Source organism: Orbicella franksi, chromosome 6, assembly GCF_964199315.1.
Source record: "Orbicella franksi chromosome 6, jaOrbFran1.1, whole genome shotgun sequence".
NCBI classification, from domain to species: domain Eukaryota; kingdom Metazoa; phylum Cnidaria; class Anthozoa; order Scleractinia; family Merulinidae; genus Orbicella; species Orbicella franksi.
This window is the reverse complement of record NC_138150.1, coordinates 21,178,193-21,193,667: the sequence shown is the minus strand read 5'-3', so window position 1 is coordinate 21,193,667 and position 15,475 is coordinate 21,178,193. Positions and strand designations below refer to the sequence as shown.

General features: G+C 42.0%; 1 protein-coding gene across 1 annotated transcript in view; it reads left to right on the top strand.

Annotated features, from left to right (window-relative positions):
- Positions 1-14,833, top strand: part of LOC145489883 (tuberin-like) — a 37,773-nt gene extending 22,940 nt beyond the window's left edge. Inside the window, exons 24-42 of the mRNA XM_081468954.1 lie at positions 122-172; positions 353-459; positions 1,404-1,486; positions 3,818-3,911; positions 4,567-4,669; positions 5,432-5,682; positions 5,862-6,433; positions 7,340-7,462; positions 8,033-8,262; positions 8,353-8,410; positions 8,548-8,591; positions 9,432-9,551; positions 9,680-9,740; positions 10,203-10,712; positions 10,833-11,110; positions 11,999-12,272; positions 12,581-12,720; positions 13,123-13,293; positions 14,098-14,833. Coding sequence (XP_081325080.1) covers positions 122-172; positions 353-459; positions 1,404-1,486; positions 3,818-3,911; positions 4,567-4,669; positions 5,432-5,682; positions 5,862-6,433; positions 7,340-7,462; positions 8,033-8,262; positions 8,353-8,410; positions 8,548-8,591; positions 9,432-9,551; positions 9,680-9,740; positions 10,203-10,712; positions 10,833-11,110; positions 11,999-12,272; positions 12,581-12,720; positions 13,123-13,293; positions 14,098-14,325 — 3,498 coding nt within the window. The 3' untranslated portion in view covers positions 14,326-14,833. The remainder of the gene's footprint in view (positions 1-121; positions 173-352; positions 460-1,403; positions 1,487-3,817; positions 3,912-4,566; positions 4,670-5,431; positions 5,683-5,861; positions 6,434-7,339; positions 7,463-8,032; positions 8,263-8,352; positions 8,411-8,547; positions 8,592-9,431; positions 9,552-9,679; positions 9,741-10,202; positions 10,713-10,832; positions 11,111-11,998; positions 12,273-12,580; positions 12,721-13,122; positions 13,294-14,097) is intronic.
- Positions 14,834-15,475: the final 642 nt, after the last annotated feature.

Genomic DNA, 15,475 nt, shown 5'->3' with positions numbered 1-15,475 from the left:
GCGATGGCCATATTTGAGACTAAATCGAATCATTGCGGTAATCGTTTGTACATCTGTATGCATCGTCATCTGGTGATAGACAGTCAACATGGTGTCTAATCTAACCTCACTGTTATTGTAGGTCTTAACGGTTCTCGCTACATATCACTCCAGTCTGGACAGAGGAAGACAGGTGAGATCCGTGTTTCCGTGTTTGTCGACATCATAATCGCTAGAACATACGACATTTGAATAAAGGTCTCATTTATGTTCATTCACGCAATTACCTCTCCAGCACCACCACTTAAAATGAGGCACAAACTCCTTGTGTTTTTTCTCGTCGCCATAACGTTTACTGTTTGTATAATTATAGTTTGAATTGGTGAGGACTTTAGAGTTGGGTTTAGTAACCAAGTGTGCTGTACTGTGTGTTTCATCACTCACCCTGTGCACTATGGAAATGCAAGCAGTTATGAAAAGGTGAGCCAGTCACGTGATCATAGTAGTGATGCTCTTTAGATTAGACCTCGAAACGATGAGACGAACCTGTATAGGCGAATCTTTGTTGACACTTTTTGCCTCATCAACATATGCTTATCTCTATCTGATGACGCTAATAAAAGAAAAACTCTGAATATTGAAAGGGCATAACAGTTTCAGTTATCTCTGAAAATTTGAGCCCAATACACGGAATGGTTTCGGAGAAATTCTCTTCTAAAACCTCGAAATTTTACAGAGAAATGTATGGCTCATTAAATTTTTTGCCACACAGCAATTTCGCAATTTTTGATGGCTGATATTTCCTTCAATATTGCTTGCAAAGAGCTGAAAATTGCACAAACTGCTCAACTTAATCAACTTTTTCAACTTTTGCATTTAGGTCATATATACGGCCACGGCTTCTCTGAGTCAAGTCGTATGCTAATGAGGAAAAATGTAAACAATGACGTCAGCAAAGATTCGCCTATACAACTTTCACGCGCGAGACCATGACAAGATTATGTAAAATCTGTAACACGTGAGACCCTGACAAGATACTGTATACAGCTTTCAGGCGTCAGATGTGACGTGACATTGAAATAAACGGCCGCATTAAGACAGTCACAAAAGCTGTCATGCGTGACAAAATGCTCTATACAAATGTCATGTCTGCGACAGTGTGACAAAGCTGTTGTCCAACACAGTTGCCTGCTCAGTTAGATCATCTGAGACATTTTTTGAAAGCACGTCAGGTTTACTTCTCTCTGTCATATAGGAGTAAGATAGCAAACACGAGAGACAGTATTTCAGCAGGTTTCCAAACACCGAGAACAGAGATATACATATGACGCCGAGTGAATCTCAGTTTTGGTTTTTAATAGTGTTATAAATTACTTCTTATCCCCGTTGTTTTCTTCAGTGCCCTGTTTTGATTTTGTTCACAGTCTTCTTCCAGCTCTTTTGGTCCGCTTGACCCAGATCTCCGCTACGGTTTCCATGGCAGCCCCTATGCTGGAGTTTCTTTCAGGTAAAGCCTCTTGATGTTTATATTTTTGCCACGGAGTTCATCGGCTAGATGAGATAGCTACTGTCGCCTTTTAACAGCATGTTTAATCTCACTCCTGTGGGGAATACCACATATACCGTAAAATGGTAATTATAGACCCAAAGACCACACAGGTAATATGACATTTGAAAGGTACTGTTTGCGGAACACCGTAAACCATACTACCAGCCATAGAGGAAGACACAGTTTGAATTGAAAAGCATTCAAAATGAAAAGTAGAAAAACGTCGAAAAATATCTTGCTCCTCCTACTGTTTGGATATACCCCTAAGCTACAGCTTAATTTGCAGCTCTTTATGTGTAGGTTATTGTCAGGTAGCAATTTGACCTCAAATGTGTTTGGGAAAAAGTTGCAAAAATGAAGGGGTGGTTAATCAAGTGTCATATATGAGTGGGGTATGATTTTCAGTTTTCAAAAGACAGATCTGTCCAGGAAAAGGGGATTTGATGCTTGCATGTGGAGGTCGTGAAAAATTCGACAATTCATTTTGCTTCAAAATTTTTGGTATAATTTGAGAGCCTGTTTTACAAGCTTTAACACGATATAGGGGTTTAGATATCTACGGTTTGAACCGGGCACGCTACATCGCTAGGACGTGAGACACCTCTGAAGGAATACGGTAACCTTAAGGTGTCAGAACCCAGTGAAGACACCTTTCTAAAAGAAAACTTACTTGTTTCAAGAATACTAAAGAACAGACTTACTTGCCTCAAGAATACCATGATACTTACTCCCTTCAATTTAGCCCGGGGGACTCTCATTTTAGAAGGCCGTGGATTCCCGTCATCTCGCTTAGGGGAATAAATCAACGATTCTTTTCTCACTTAGGGTGCTCAGGACGAAACGCCAGTATCTTTGGCCATCAGAATACATCTTAGAGTTTACTAGAAAAAAATAATAGAATAACGCTGTCATTGCCCTTCTAATTGGTATGTTTTAGTGGTAAATAAAGTTCGAGCCACACCCAGATTGGTCTCTTTTAGGGGTTTAATTCAAATTTTCCAACGACCATCCCCGACCTTTTCAAATGGGAGTTCCCTCCCCCCTCCCGGGGCAGTGTAGTTTGTGACTGAAGAGTGTTTTGCATTTGACATCGGATGTTTTAGACTCGTAGCGCTATTTTGTTTACGCCTGAAAATTGTTTAGTTTATCGAGGATTTTAGATCTATCAAATACTTAAAGTGGTAGAACCCAACGAAAACAACTTTCTAAGGAACAGACCTACTAGCGTTAAGAACCACACAAGTAGCCTGCGAGCAGGCTGTCATCGTTGGTGACACGAGCAAAGCTGTCGGCCAACGAAGCGCGAGTCGGCCAACGAAGCGCGAGTCGGCCAACGAAGCGCGAGTCGGCCAACGAAGCGCGAGTCGGCCAACGAAGCACGAGTCGGCCAACGAAGCACGAGTCGGCGAACGAAGCGCGAGTCGGCCAACGGAGCGCGAGTCGGCCAACGAAGCGCGAGTCGGCCAACGAAGCACGAGTCGGCGAACGAAGCGCGAGTCGGCGAACGAAGCGCGAGTCGGCGAACGAAGCGCGAGTCGGCGAACGAAGCGCGAGTCGGCGAACGAAGCGCGAGTCGGCGAACGAAGCGCGAGTCGGCGAACGAAGCACGAGTCGGCGAACGAAACGAGCCGGTCTCATCGTTGTTGGCATAAGCAAAGCCGTCGGCGAACGAAGCGAACCGGTGAGAATGCCAGGCCCCCCACCCACTTTGATCTCTCGCTACTTTACTCATCGACTTTGCCCCTGCCGCAACGCATGAGAACCTGCTCGCAGGCTACCACATGCACGAGGTACAGTAAAATTTTTTTGTCGGCTTCAATCCGACGCTTTAATATGCACAGTCTTAAATACGGCTGTAACAATCGATTTTTTATCTTTGCAACAGTCGTCTTTAGCACTGTGTATATAAATGCGTGTTTGCAGCAACAGCTCTAAACAGATCCAAGAATGAGCGACACTGTCACTAAGAAAAGTTACATGTAACTACGATCAGCGTCCGATAAGTTGATTTAAAGTTTCATGCGAACCGCCATTATGGATGCGAAGCTTTATGCTTCGTTCTTTTTTATATCACTCTACGAAACAACTTCGTAGCTGTTAAAATCAAAGAAACTGTTGGAAAAAGAATTTAAAATGCCTCAAAGATAAGGTAGTCAGTTCGTAAAGAATTACACGGATTTGCATTCCATCGAGTGGGACTCGCACTGAAACATTAGAGTGCTGAGACTGCGCAGCACGGACTGGAAATCATCTTTGAGAAACTCATGAATAAGTTTGTGTTCTTTGCAGGCTTGGTTCACTTGCCTCATTTGTATGTTAGTTTCCAGGACAGTCAGTACAAACATGTGTTTGCTATTTGTCTGCCTTACACCGATCCCTTCAGGTACGCCCAGTCCGTTGTTTGCACTCTATTTAGACCGGTGGTAGTCTGTTCTCTCGACGTCAGGCAGGGAGGTATGGGACGATTTTTTTCTGCAAAATGGCGCAAACCTGTAAGCCGCGTACACGTTCTTGGAAAAAAAATCTTAGAAATTTGCAGGGAAATTAAAATCGCTACTGGACACTTTCTGGCACAGCTACATCCCTCAAATTGGATCAATGCTGTCCCTTGTCTAGTATCTCTACTTTGCTCTTAAGAACTGAATTGTTCATAATTCAATTCTGAAGAAAATTATTTGCCATCAGATTTCCATACAAACACTATGATTTAAGACGCTGTTGCCTACCCTTCAAGATGGCTTCCAAAACCGCGCTAAGGTCTATGAGGAAGTTAGAATAGCTAACGGTGGCGGGCTGGAAAGGATTGCAATGTGGAAGAACTTGAAAGAGGGATGCTTAAGTTTTCATTTCTGGCAAAAACTTATGTTGCAGTCAAAATGAAAAAAAAAAACGTGTGAATTTGCTTCTCTTTTACTTGTAATTCATAGTTTCTATTCTATAAATTAAGTCAACTTTAACTGAATTTATTATGTTTAGTAAAAAGCGAGTTAACCTTGGTTGATTTGGTTTTCGTGTAAATGTTTCTTTCCTCACTACAGGTATTCTCAGTACACAGTGACACTTGCCTATCACGTGATTGCCGCGTGGTTCGTGCGATCACGTGTGGCTTACCGCAAAGCATTTGTTGGATTTGTGAGCAAGGTAAGAGAGAGCCTGGACATCAGAGGTCACGCAGCTGTCGCTTGGGATATCTCAAACCCCTTAATGATTCTTAATAATTCATCAAGTTTAAACAAAGAAAATCATGACCATGACGGTGTTTGGATATCTGATCTTAATTAGCACAGATTTTTACGATGTTATTTCTCCGTTTTCTCCTTAGTTTCAGTTTCGATTGAGAAGATATATCAAACACTCACAATACAATGTTTTACCACATTTCCAAACACCCCAAAGTTCGTCAAAAATACTCCGCTGCGCGTCGTATTTTCAACTCTCTTCTCGTCTTTGGAAATGTGGCCAAACACGGTCTCTCTTGTTTGATATATTACATCAAATGAAATTGCAGCAGGATTCCTTGAAATAAAAAGGTTATTAGTTCATTTGAGTCCGAACTTAGTCTTTTGCCCAAAGCCAATGTTTTTTAGCCAAATGATCAAGAATCGCGGACTGTAACGCAGAACATGTCCAGTCAGCCCTCCGAGTCCTTTCAAACAGCTGGACATATCGTGTTGAGCAACGTTCCACATTTTCTTTGCTTTAAATTCAATTCAAACAGTGCTTCTAAGGTTAACTTTGTAATCTAGACCATTGGCTAACCTGTGATCAGACGATCTGTTTTCCTCTTCTCCGCCACCGCGTAAAAGAAAGTGTGATCGAAGGTCAACCCCTGCTTATCAAGAAGTTTTTGCCTCATGCCATTTCAACAGTGGTTAATCTCCAAGAATGTTCCTTTCGTCATAGGGTCTTAAATCAAGTGCTATTATCCCGGAGCGTTATGACGCGAGACCAGACAGCCCTCATTTAGCAGCATCCAGATCCCGAAGTGGAAGCTCTACCAATCAACCCTCGCCCCAAGTCCATCATCGGTCGAATTCGCCCGTTGTTCACAAGGAGACTGACGCGGCGTGCGAGCTGCATTCTGAGATGAGTGAAGTGTGTATGGATATGATGGCTAGATACACATTTGCTCCTTGTATGTCACAACCAAACAGGTCAGGATTGAGACGCTCTTGTATTGGTTTTGTAGTTAAAGTCCGCTTTGTGTCACGGATCGTATTAGCCCGACAGAAGGCACAATAGTATCAGTGTTTCCCTCAGTGAAAATTAACCAAAGAGCGCGCGAAAATTTCTGCAGTTATTGTCAAAATGATTGTAAACGTTTGTTGATTAGGACTAAAGCTGTGGAGTTCATGCTGGCTAGTGGTCATTCACGCACATGGATGATTTCTAACACGATCGTGACGATAACAACCTCCGGTACGTACATTGGGCTGGACGGTGTGTGTGACAACTGCCTGACGCTGCGACAAAGGACTGCGAATCATACACACAAAGAGAAGACTAAGGCGGATACATCTGCAAAACAGAAAAGCACTGGTGCAGATGGTCCGACAGAGGATTCTGCTTCCCAGGCCTCTAGCGACCAAGCACAAGGCGCGGTACAAAGTCGTGTGACTGGTACTCAGGCTCCAGCGGGTACTCAGAGAAAAAGCAGCATCGAGGGGGCGGCAAAGACAGAGGAAAATTGTAGCAGCGTTGTTTCTGACCGTCGGCACAGCGAACCGTTTGTTCCTATCAATCTACAGAACTGTCAATGTGTGTGTCAAGGCTGGGCCGAGATCTTTATCCGTCGACCCAGCGGAAACATATCTTGGATCATGCGCATTCAGAATAGGGCTACTTCATCGTATTTGGATAGTGACGTCAGTACTGCTATAGTGGATGATCCTCAAATTGGTGAATGTAAGTTTGGTTGTTTTTCTTGTTTCTTAAACACCACCTCGGTTCCCTTTATCTTTAAAAGATTCAAACTTGGTGACAGTATTCTGTTGTTTTTTGGCCCTTACCACTGAAATTTTCCCCATATCATTTAGCACCTTATTCAGACGAAAACGTTTGGGATTAACACAATTAAGGTGAATTAATGTAGGATTAAAACTTGTGTGGTATTCGAAAAAAAAATGTGTATTGTTTATGAAGTTTTTTTTCATCTTGCCGCTAGAGTCTTCCTTACATGAACGCGTTTTTGTTGTTATACTTGTAAGTGGGTGTTTTTGTTCAAATTTGACTTTGTTCAGTTTACGTTTCTTTTACTAACATCGAGCCAAAGTTGTCGCTCAGACAAGAGAATGCAGTACATGTAGTGTTTGTAGACTGACGTGAACAGTATTTTCATATTGGCCAACTTGAATAATGTGCGCGTGTTGAGCATTAGGCTATTTCTGAGTTATCTTGTGCTTCTGTTTCAAAACGTGTTCTTGTGCAAAACCTTTCAAATGAAAATGAGTTTGATTTACATGAAAATGAACCTATAGGAGAAACACATTTTCATATGAATGGTTTCGCACGAAGACTTGTTTTGACACTGAGCCAAAAGGCATCCCGGAAATGGCCTATTCGAAACTTTGGGACCAACTGTCTTTGGACTTAACAACTGTAACTTGGTTGTGACTGACTAAAGATTTGGAATGTCTTTTTGGATTGTGTTTGTATAAAGGGGAAAACTGCGCTTGATTCCAGCCTTAGCAATTGCAGGCCTTGTCTAGTTGGCGTTGACAATTACGAAGGTCAAGTTAAATAAAACGTTGCTTTCATTTACCTGGTCAGTGTTTCTGCTGATGTTTCTCAAGCTTTTCCTCTTCTCTTCAGTTTTGTCTCCACACAGTGAAAAACACGGAGATGTGGTGAGCACCAGCACAGATAGCGGCTCAGTTATTATAGACATGGTCGGTCGAATCAAAACTTCAGAGAGAATTGGTGGACGTGATACAGGTTTGTCAGTTCATTGTGTCCCGGGACTAACTGGGTGTCCTGTGTTGTTGCTGTTGTTGTCGTTAAGCCAAGACCGGTACCGGCAAGTACTCTTTACTCGGAAACGGGAATTGTGTTCTTAAAAGTGGTGTGATTAACGTGCAATTGCTTCGGTTTTGCATTCCTAGACTTGGCGATTGGCACAAAAAACTTGGGCCACCTTCTCAACCAATCAGAAATAATACTAAAATTAATTGTGACTCGCCCGCACATGTATTCCCGCTCTTCACGCTGGCTATATACCTCTTATTAACCGAGTTCAAGGTCTTCACTGCAAGTTATGGACCGAGGTTTTTCCTCTTCAATTTACGGCTCAAGCTTATCCCGCCCTACGGCTCCTTGCTCACGAGACATCTTAAGGAATGCAATTGTTCTCGCTATTCCTTGGTAGGATTGTAAGACTCTGAAACTATCCGAACGTCCTCCTCAAGGATCTACCGAAACCGGCACTCGTTCCTCAAGCTACTATTGGCAGCCCTTCGTTGTAAGGTCGTCAAATTGTTTAACCTTCCTGTTTTCTTTCAACGCTAGCACATGAAGAATCGCTTCACACTCGTGACTGGCAGCTGGACAGTACTGATAGCACTGATGAAGACAAAACCCGCGGACCGCCTCAACTAGATCCAGTCCTAATCTACACGCCAACCGGAAGCATGGACACTCCATCAAGCACACCAGCGGGGTCCATGGATTCAGAGGTCTATGAAGGAAGGGACAGGCTCCTTAGCAGGAGCCCTAGGAAGGGACCTAATGTTTTCACGGTGAGTCGAAATTTAAAGCAAAATGTTTATTAAATATAAACAGATATTCTGTGAAATGCATTGTTCCGGTGGTTCTTTTTATCACTTTAGATGAGAGAGTCAGAATGCTCCGACATAAGTGGAAGCTTGGACATCACTCCAAGTGAAGGTAAATTGATTCAGTTTTACCAATTGAAAGCTCTTGTTAATTCAGCGCTATTGGATTTGGGTTATTTGTTTGTTTGTTTCCATTCATCTGTCAAGGATTACAAAGTTAATTGTGACTTCTCTTTTGCTTGATTGCAGATGTCCCTCCGAGCAAAACCAGAAAACAGATGCACTTTGAAAAGGTAATAAAAATACGCTGGCGTTTAATTTCGATGATCAGTTTGTTGACATCCAGAGGCAAACAAAAGAAGTAGCAGTTACAACGATAAATATGCGTAACTCCATTCAGACGCTCTTCTGCATCCAATTTTCGTAGAGTCATTACTTGCTACTGTGAGAACTTCATGGCATTTTTCCCTAACGATTGCTACATAAACTACATGTCCCTTATTATACTATGTTAGGAAAAGCCCAAAATCTTATCTTTTTTTCCACCAGCACTGTCTCTAAATCTACTTTGTAGTGTTAAGAGAAAGTAACTAAGGTGTCGTTTTGTAGAGTACCTCAAGTAATTTTAAGTATGCTCAATTAGTGAATTGTGAGCTTTGTATTGTAATGTAAGTCATGTTTTGTTTAGCAATGTAATATAAGTAACGCTCTAAGTGACTGTTAGTAAGTGTCCATTAGTATATGTAAAAATAAGTACTAGAGATTACTAGTGATTAATCCAATAACTACAGTAGTATAATAAGTAGAGAGATGTTGAGTAATGTAAGTAGAGTAATGTAATGTAAGTTTAGTCCTGTACGAATGTTTTTTTTGATAATAATAGAAAGTTGAATTCAACGCTATTTCCAGGAATCGTGGCAGCGTTTTTCCTTGCAATGAGTGTATTGTTATATGCAATTTGCCACACAATTTTCTCTAGAGTTGTTATATAAGTTACACGATGCTTGTCGTGTAACCAGGCCTTTTAAGTACTTGGTTTCCCACTAAATGTCCTGTTAAGTCCTTACATTTTCCTTGCGAGACAGCTTAAAATTCGCGACTCGTCACCTATAACTTGACGGTTTTCATTTTAGCCGGAATTGGGTGTGTCCCCCGCTGACCAAATCCCAGTCTCCTGTCTGCCAGGACTGAACAAACTGGAGCAAAAGCGAAGGGACGAGACCAGATATCTGTCTTCATCTGAGATGTACCGGGTAAGATAGCTCAACTGTAAATCTGAATGTGGGTAATTTTATTATGATGTGAGTAATTTTAAATGTGACAACTTTAGGCCACCGTATAAATTCTGTTGATCTTGGTGATGTTGTGCCTTTCTTTGCAGCTTGCAAGTGATGAAGAGAGTGTACAGTCATTTAGTGTTGAAGATAGTGCAGACCACACCGGTAAGGAGCGTTTAACAGATAGCGCAGACTGCCGCAAACCCTAGAGCAAGGCAATCACGGAGATAAGTAACTGTCCAGGGGATGAAAAAAAAAGGGTTCACCCTCCAACACCCCACTTTAACTTTCTTAGAGTTGACCCGCGCTAGTCATGCTGCTGTCCTTCCATGTTATGAACTTTTTACCTGAAGTGCGTCAGGTCATTGTAGGTCTGCTGGATCTACCTATATAAAGCACGTATCTTTTGTAAAATCTAGATCATCACCACGACAAGTCCACATTAAATTGGTGGAATGGAGAAAACCATTTTCCGAGCCTCTGGAATACATATCCTAATTTTCTGGGGTTGGGGTATACCCACAAATCACTTAGGTGGTATGTGCCTTTCGTGCTCTCTCTCTTTCCTCCACCCCCGTTTCCCCTTGATTTCAGTCAAAATTGAAATTATTTTGCTCTTAATTTTAGGGGAGCAGAAGATGGAGACCGCAGAGACAGACCCCCCTCGACATCGCACGGTCAGCCCAGCTAAAAAAGCAGAAAGACCGAAATCACTTCCATACCACTCCCTGACCGTAGAGCCTCAAGCGATCAGGGAGAGCCCTGAATTTGCTCTAGATAGAGTTTTTCCTGGGCAGGACAAAAGCGCTTTTACCACAAGTCTCGACTCTGGCGCAAACAGAGGTCACCAGATTCCTTCGCGTTCACCTAAACTACGAGGACGTTCACAAGACCCGGACACTAGTGTCCAGACTCCTAAGAAAGTCAAGTTAAAGAAGGCTTCCAGTATCAGCTCACCAATCAGGAACAGAAGAGACTTGGATCATTCTGAGCACTCGCCATTTTCTTCTCCTCGCCAAAGAAGAAGCGTGAAAAGCAAGGAAGCTGAAGATAGGCTTGGTTATACTAGTAGCGTCCACGAACCGATGAAAAGCACGTCATCTCCAGAATTGTCTTCACCGCCCGCCTTTCCTAAAGGTAGCTACAGTAACAGGAATGTTTTCCTTGAGACTCACGCCTGCAGAAATCAAGGGCGAATAAAATACGGTTCATTAGCTTTGATAATTTCATTCCGTTAATTTTTACTTGTCTCTCTAGTGGCAGCACATGGTAAAAGCGATTCTACCAAGAGACTGGCGTCTCGCTCCAGAATGATGCCCCTCGGCGGAGGCCCTCAGTCCACAAACAAGTCATCTAGATCAGCACCAACGATGGGAGAGCTCCCGGATGCTGGACCAAAGGAGCCCCCTATACTGGTGACCCCGTCAGAATCGTTCAGGTATCCCTTGGACCCTTGCTTTGTCTTTCTTCAGTTGTATCACGCGTCCTTCTTGGGTCCAGCCCACGAAAAACCTCAGCCTCTTCCTGATGGCGAGGTGAGTTAATAGTGTGCTCTACAAACTTAACGTATGGCTTAATTAATCAATCAATCAATTATGGCAGATGTTTAACGACTCTCTTAAGGTTAATCCTCGAAAGTGGTTTCATCTTTATCTCCCTTAAGTTTTAGTAGGATGTCAAGTAGACAAGAGAAGAATGAAAATCATAAAATAGGGTGTTCTGTCTTGATATAGCACCAAATTCTCATAACTAATAGCATAAATGTATGGCAACCTGCAAGGAGAATTAGTATTTTGATATTGGGCCTGGAAGGGTTGACAATTATCATGGAAACAATGGTTGGAAATTGTCCTTTTAGTGACGTTTTTGTTTTTCGATGTGACGGAGTGAAACAATTCTCCTTTTCCGTTTCAAATTTCTAAAATGAAAAGAAAAGGAAATGTCGACCTTGGATATGTAGAGAGTAGGAATGGAAAAGTGGGTGGAGAAGAGTTGGACATTTTGCGTTCGCGGAACGCAGCCGAAGTGATCGTATGATGTTCTTGGGCATAGCACTTAACTCTTGCAGTTCCTCTCTCCATCCAGGTGTATAAATTGCTAGTGTTGATCTCTAAGAGAAAACGGAAAAACCTATAGGGGATGGAGTGATTGTCGAATGGGCCAGCATCCCGTCTGGGGAGAGAGTGGGAGTACTACTGACCCCTTCGTGCAACAGGGCTGGCAGTGTCGATCACTTGATACTCAAGCGTACACTACCATTATGAAAAGTGATTTCATTCTCCCTTGCCTAATATATAGGACATCATAGCCCCGGCCTTGAGAAAGACTCAATAAACCAGCCCTTCTGCCGTAGTGCCAGCCTTGAATTCGGTCTTGATTAGACGAAAAGAATCCAGTAGTATTTGTTGTGTTTCTTGGTCTAGGTTATTGAGCGAGCTATCAAATGCTTGGACCGCATTCCTCCGTATGATACGCACAAGATCGGAGTCATCTATGTGGGGCCTGGGCAACACGACAACGAGGCAGCGATCTTACGTAATGTTTACGGGTCTTCCCGCTACATGAAGTTTCTCTCGGGTCTCGGGACGCTAGTTCGGCTGAGGGACTGTCCGCCAGCCGAGATCTACACCGGGGGACTGGACAGGAATGGAGCGGACGGTGAATTTGCATACAGTTGGCAGGATGATATTTGTCAAGGTAAAAATAGTGTAGTGTATTTTCACAGGAAAGAGAATAAAACTTGTGAAATTGCAAGCTGGATAAAATAGTTTACTGAAAAAAAAAATTAATGACTGAAATTTCAGAAATTTTAGCGATAAAGTACACAGCCTGTCTTTAGAAATGGCCGATTTCAGGTTTTCTTTCTTTTTCTTTGTGTTGATAAAACGTGCGTATTATGAGCATGCAAGAAGCTAATTAGCTATGAAGTTATGATGTCTTTGTTGCTTTTGCCCAGTAGGAAAAGATCTTTTTTCTTTTTTGATAATATTTTTTTCTTTTTTCAGTTATTTTCCATGTGGCTACCTTGATGCCGACTAGAGACTCGGACCCAGGCTGCAACTCGAAAAAGATGCACATTGGTAACGACTTTGTGACTATCGTGTATAACGACTCTCAACAGGCGGTCAAGTTTGGCAGAATCAAGGTAAGATTTAGCCTTCTGCGCAGACGCACTTTGAGCTCGTCACGCAATCTTTCCTCCCCTACGTTTGGAACAAGTGCGCGAGGGCCATAAGAATAAGGAGGCTAGGAAAATGGTGTTTTGTTTCCAAGTTATGCGGGCTTATCAAATTAACTGTCAATCCAGGGTTATTTCAGCTTTCCGTAAATCATAGTTTTGACAAGGTCTCGAGAGATCTCTATGTCGCGAGAAAAAAGCGAAATAATTCTTGCCCGTAGGATCCGAGGAAAGAGAAACGTTTGGACACTGTTCTCGATGGATGTCGTCCGGTTTTTGTATTTTCAAGGAAGTAAACACATTACAAAATAAAGGATATTGTATTTTCCACATTACTGCGAGCTCTGACGGATTTCTCCCCAACTCTAGGGCCAGTTTAATTTTGCTGAAGTTTTGATTAAACCGCTTGATAACGCATCCAACATGGTAACCGTGAGGTTCAAAGATGAGCTGAAGGATTTGCTCACTGACACAGGCACGCGAGTCATCTCGGACAATAACCTTCCTCGCCTAGTCAGGCAGCTTGTCGTACATATCAATGTGAGTAAAGACTCCTTATATTATTTTAGCGTGAATTATTGGCATTTGTTACAGATGAAGACAAGTTTTGAAGAAGGGGCCAAAGTTTCTCTACGCTTTCTTTGCTCATGATATGGTATATGTATGGTATTTATTTTCTGCCTGCTGATATTTCTTGTGCGTTACTGCGGGGCACACTTCGGAGTTGTCAATTACGGGAGTAGGGAGCCGGGAAGGGGTAAGGAGTACCAGGTAGGAGTAAGGAACACCGGGTAGGGAGTACCGGGTAGGGAATGGCAGCAACAAAAGCGACAACAACAAGAAGGTAGTAAGAAAGTGAAGTCTACGTCAGGTCAGTGGCCCATTCAACCGGAGCTTGTCCTGGTTTCTGTAGACTAGCGACTAGGAGTATTTCTACTCCCCCCTGGGTGGGATGCTAGTCCATCGCAGGGTTATACCCCATCGTTAAATCCACCAGTACCAATTTATACACCTGGCTGGAGGGAGGCACTGTGAGAGTAAAGTTTCTTGCTCAAGAACACAACACAATGACCCTTGTCAGGGCTCAAACCCAAACCGCTTGATCTGGAGTCCACGGCGCTATCCAAAACCACAACAACAACACGAAGAGCTCAATGTAATATTACTAATGATTAGCGCAAACAAGACAAAAAGTGTTTGGGGAAAGAAACACAACACTACAAAGGAAAACATTTAAAACGGCCAAATGTACAGTTTTCAAACACAAGATGTTTGTTTTTGTGAGATCTCAAAGGTTTGTGCTTTTAACACCCTCTTACAGTGGCTGTTGTTCTCATATTTCAGATGGCATCTGTTATTCATCAAAGTCAGAAGCGGCCCACAGACGCCTACGGCTGTAACTGGCTCGAACGATTACGTCAGATTAAGCGCGTGCGCACTAAGGCAGCAGCGGAGAACTTCTCATTACCCAGCAGTCCTATCGGGAAGATATCTCCCCTATCACATGGACTACGCATGACATCTGTACCGGTCAGCGGTCTCACAGACTTCACCGAGTACATTACGAAGTAGTGACTGTGGAATCATCCAAAAAAGAATCTGTTGGCCGAGAAAGAAGAGAAATACCTCGACAATTCACTTCAACTGTTGTCGCCTGTTTACTTGCCTAGTTCTGAAAAAGAAAATAAAACTTCCAGGGCGTTAAGGCTATTATTAAATAATACGTGCACAGCCTGTGGACTTTTACAAAGAAGCTGCTTTGCAAAAAATGATAGAACCTTATTGAAGGGAGAAGCTTTGGTCTAGATGTAACATTTAGTTATTTAAAAGTATACATAGGTATTTGTTCATTCCATACCAGATTGGTTTATAAAGCACATCAAGGTTTTTGTAGAAACAAGGATGGAAAAGAATAGAGAAAACGTATTAATATCAAAATGATATAATATATAAAAGCGTAATCAGTGATGTCAGAAAACTTTGATATTATTGTGCGAATTTCAGCGTTACTAGTTTAATTGTGTAAATTTAGAAAATTTAATTAAGAAATTATTGAATTAAAAAGATCAAATTTATTTCACTAATGGTCACCTAACTTAGTAGGTCAAGTACTTTGAGGGAGCAAGTGTTTTTTTTAAATTATTATTTCTTACCGTTGAATAAAGTACAAAATAGCAAGGAGAGAACCAACCTTGGATTCGAGCCCAGGCCACATTGCTGGCAGTTGAGCGCCCTCACTACAATGTGCCACTCCCCAATCGTCATATAGATAATGAATTCACCTCGTTTGAACAAAAAATCCACCTAACAAAGGTGATTTATTGGTTTTACGACGCTACAATTGTTTTATTGGGGTTAAAAAAGTGTGAAATGTCTTAATTTACTGAAAAGTTTTTCTACCTTTCTTTCTTCTCAAGCCCAGAATTGGTATTCCGCGTTGATCGCTTATCAAATTAATTTTATTAACCTGATTTCGGTTACTAATGACAGCTCAAAAGAAAAACACATTTAGTCGTTACTCTCTTTCTTCTTTATGAGAATATGTTTTATGAGAATATAGAGGCTGAAACTTGCGAAGCTTAAAGAATATTTTAAGAATAAACCCGAAGCTGAGATTTTGAAAAGAATTTAATTTTGTGTGTTGAAAATTTGTAAAATAATACAGTACAATTATGTTTTTAACTAAACGGTATAAAATTCTTCCTCTCTCTAAACAGCAGAA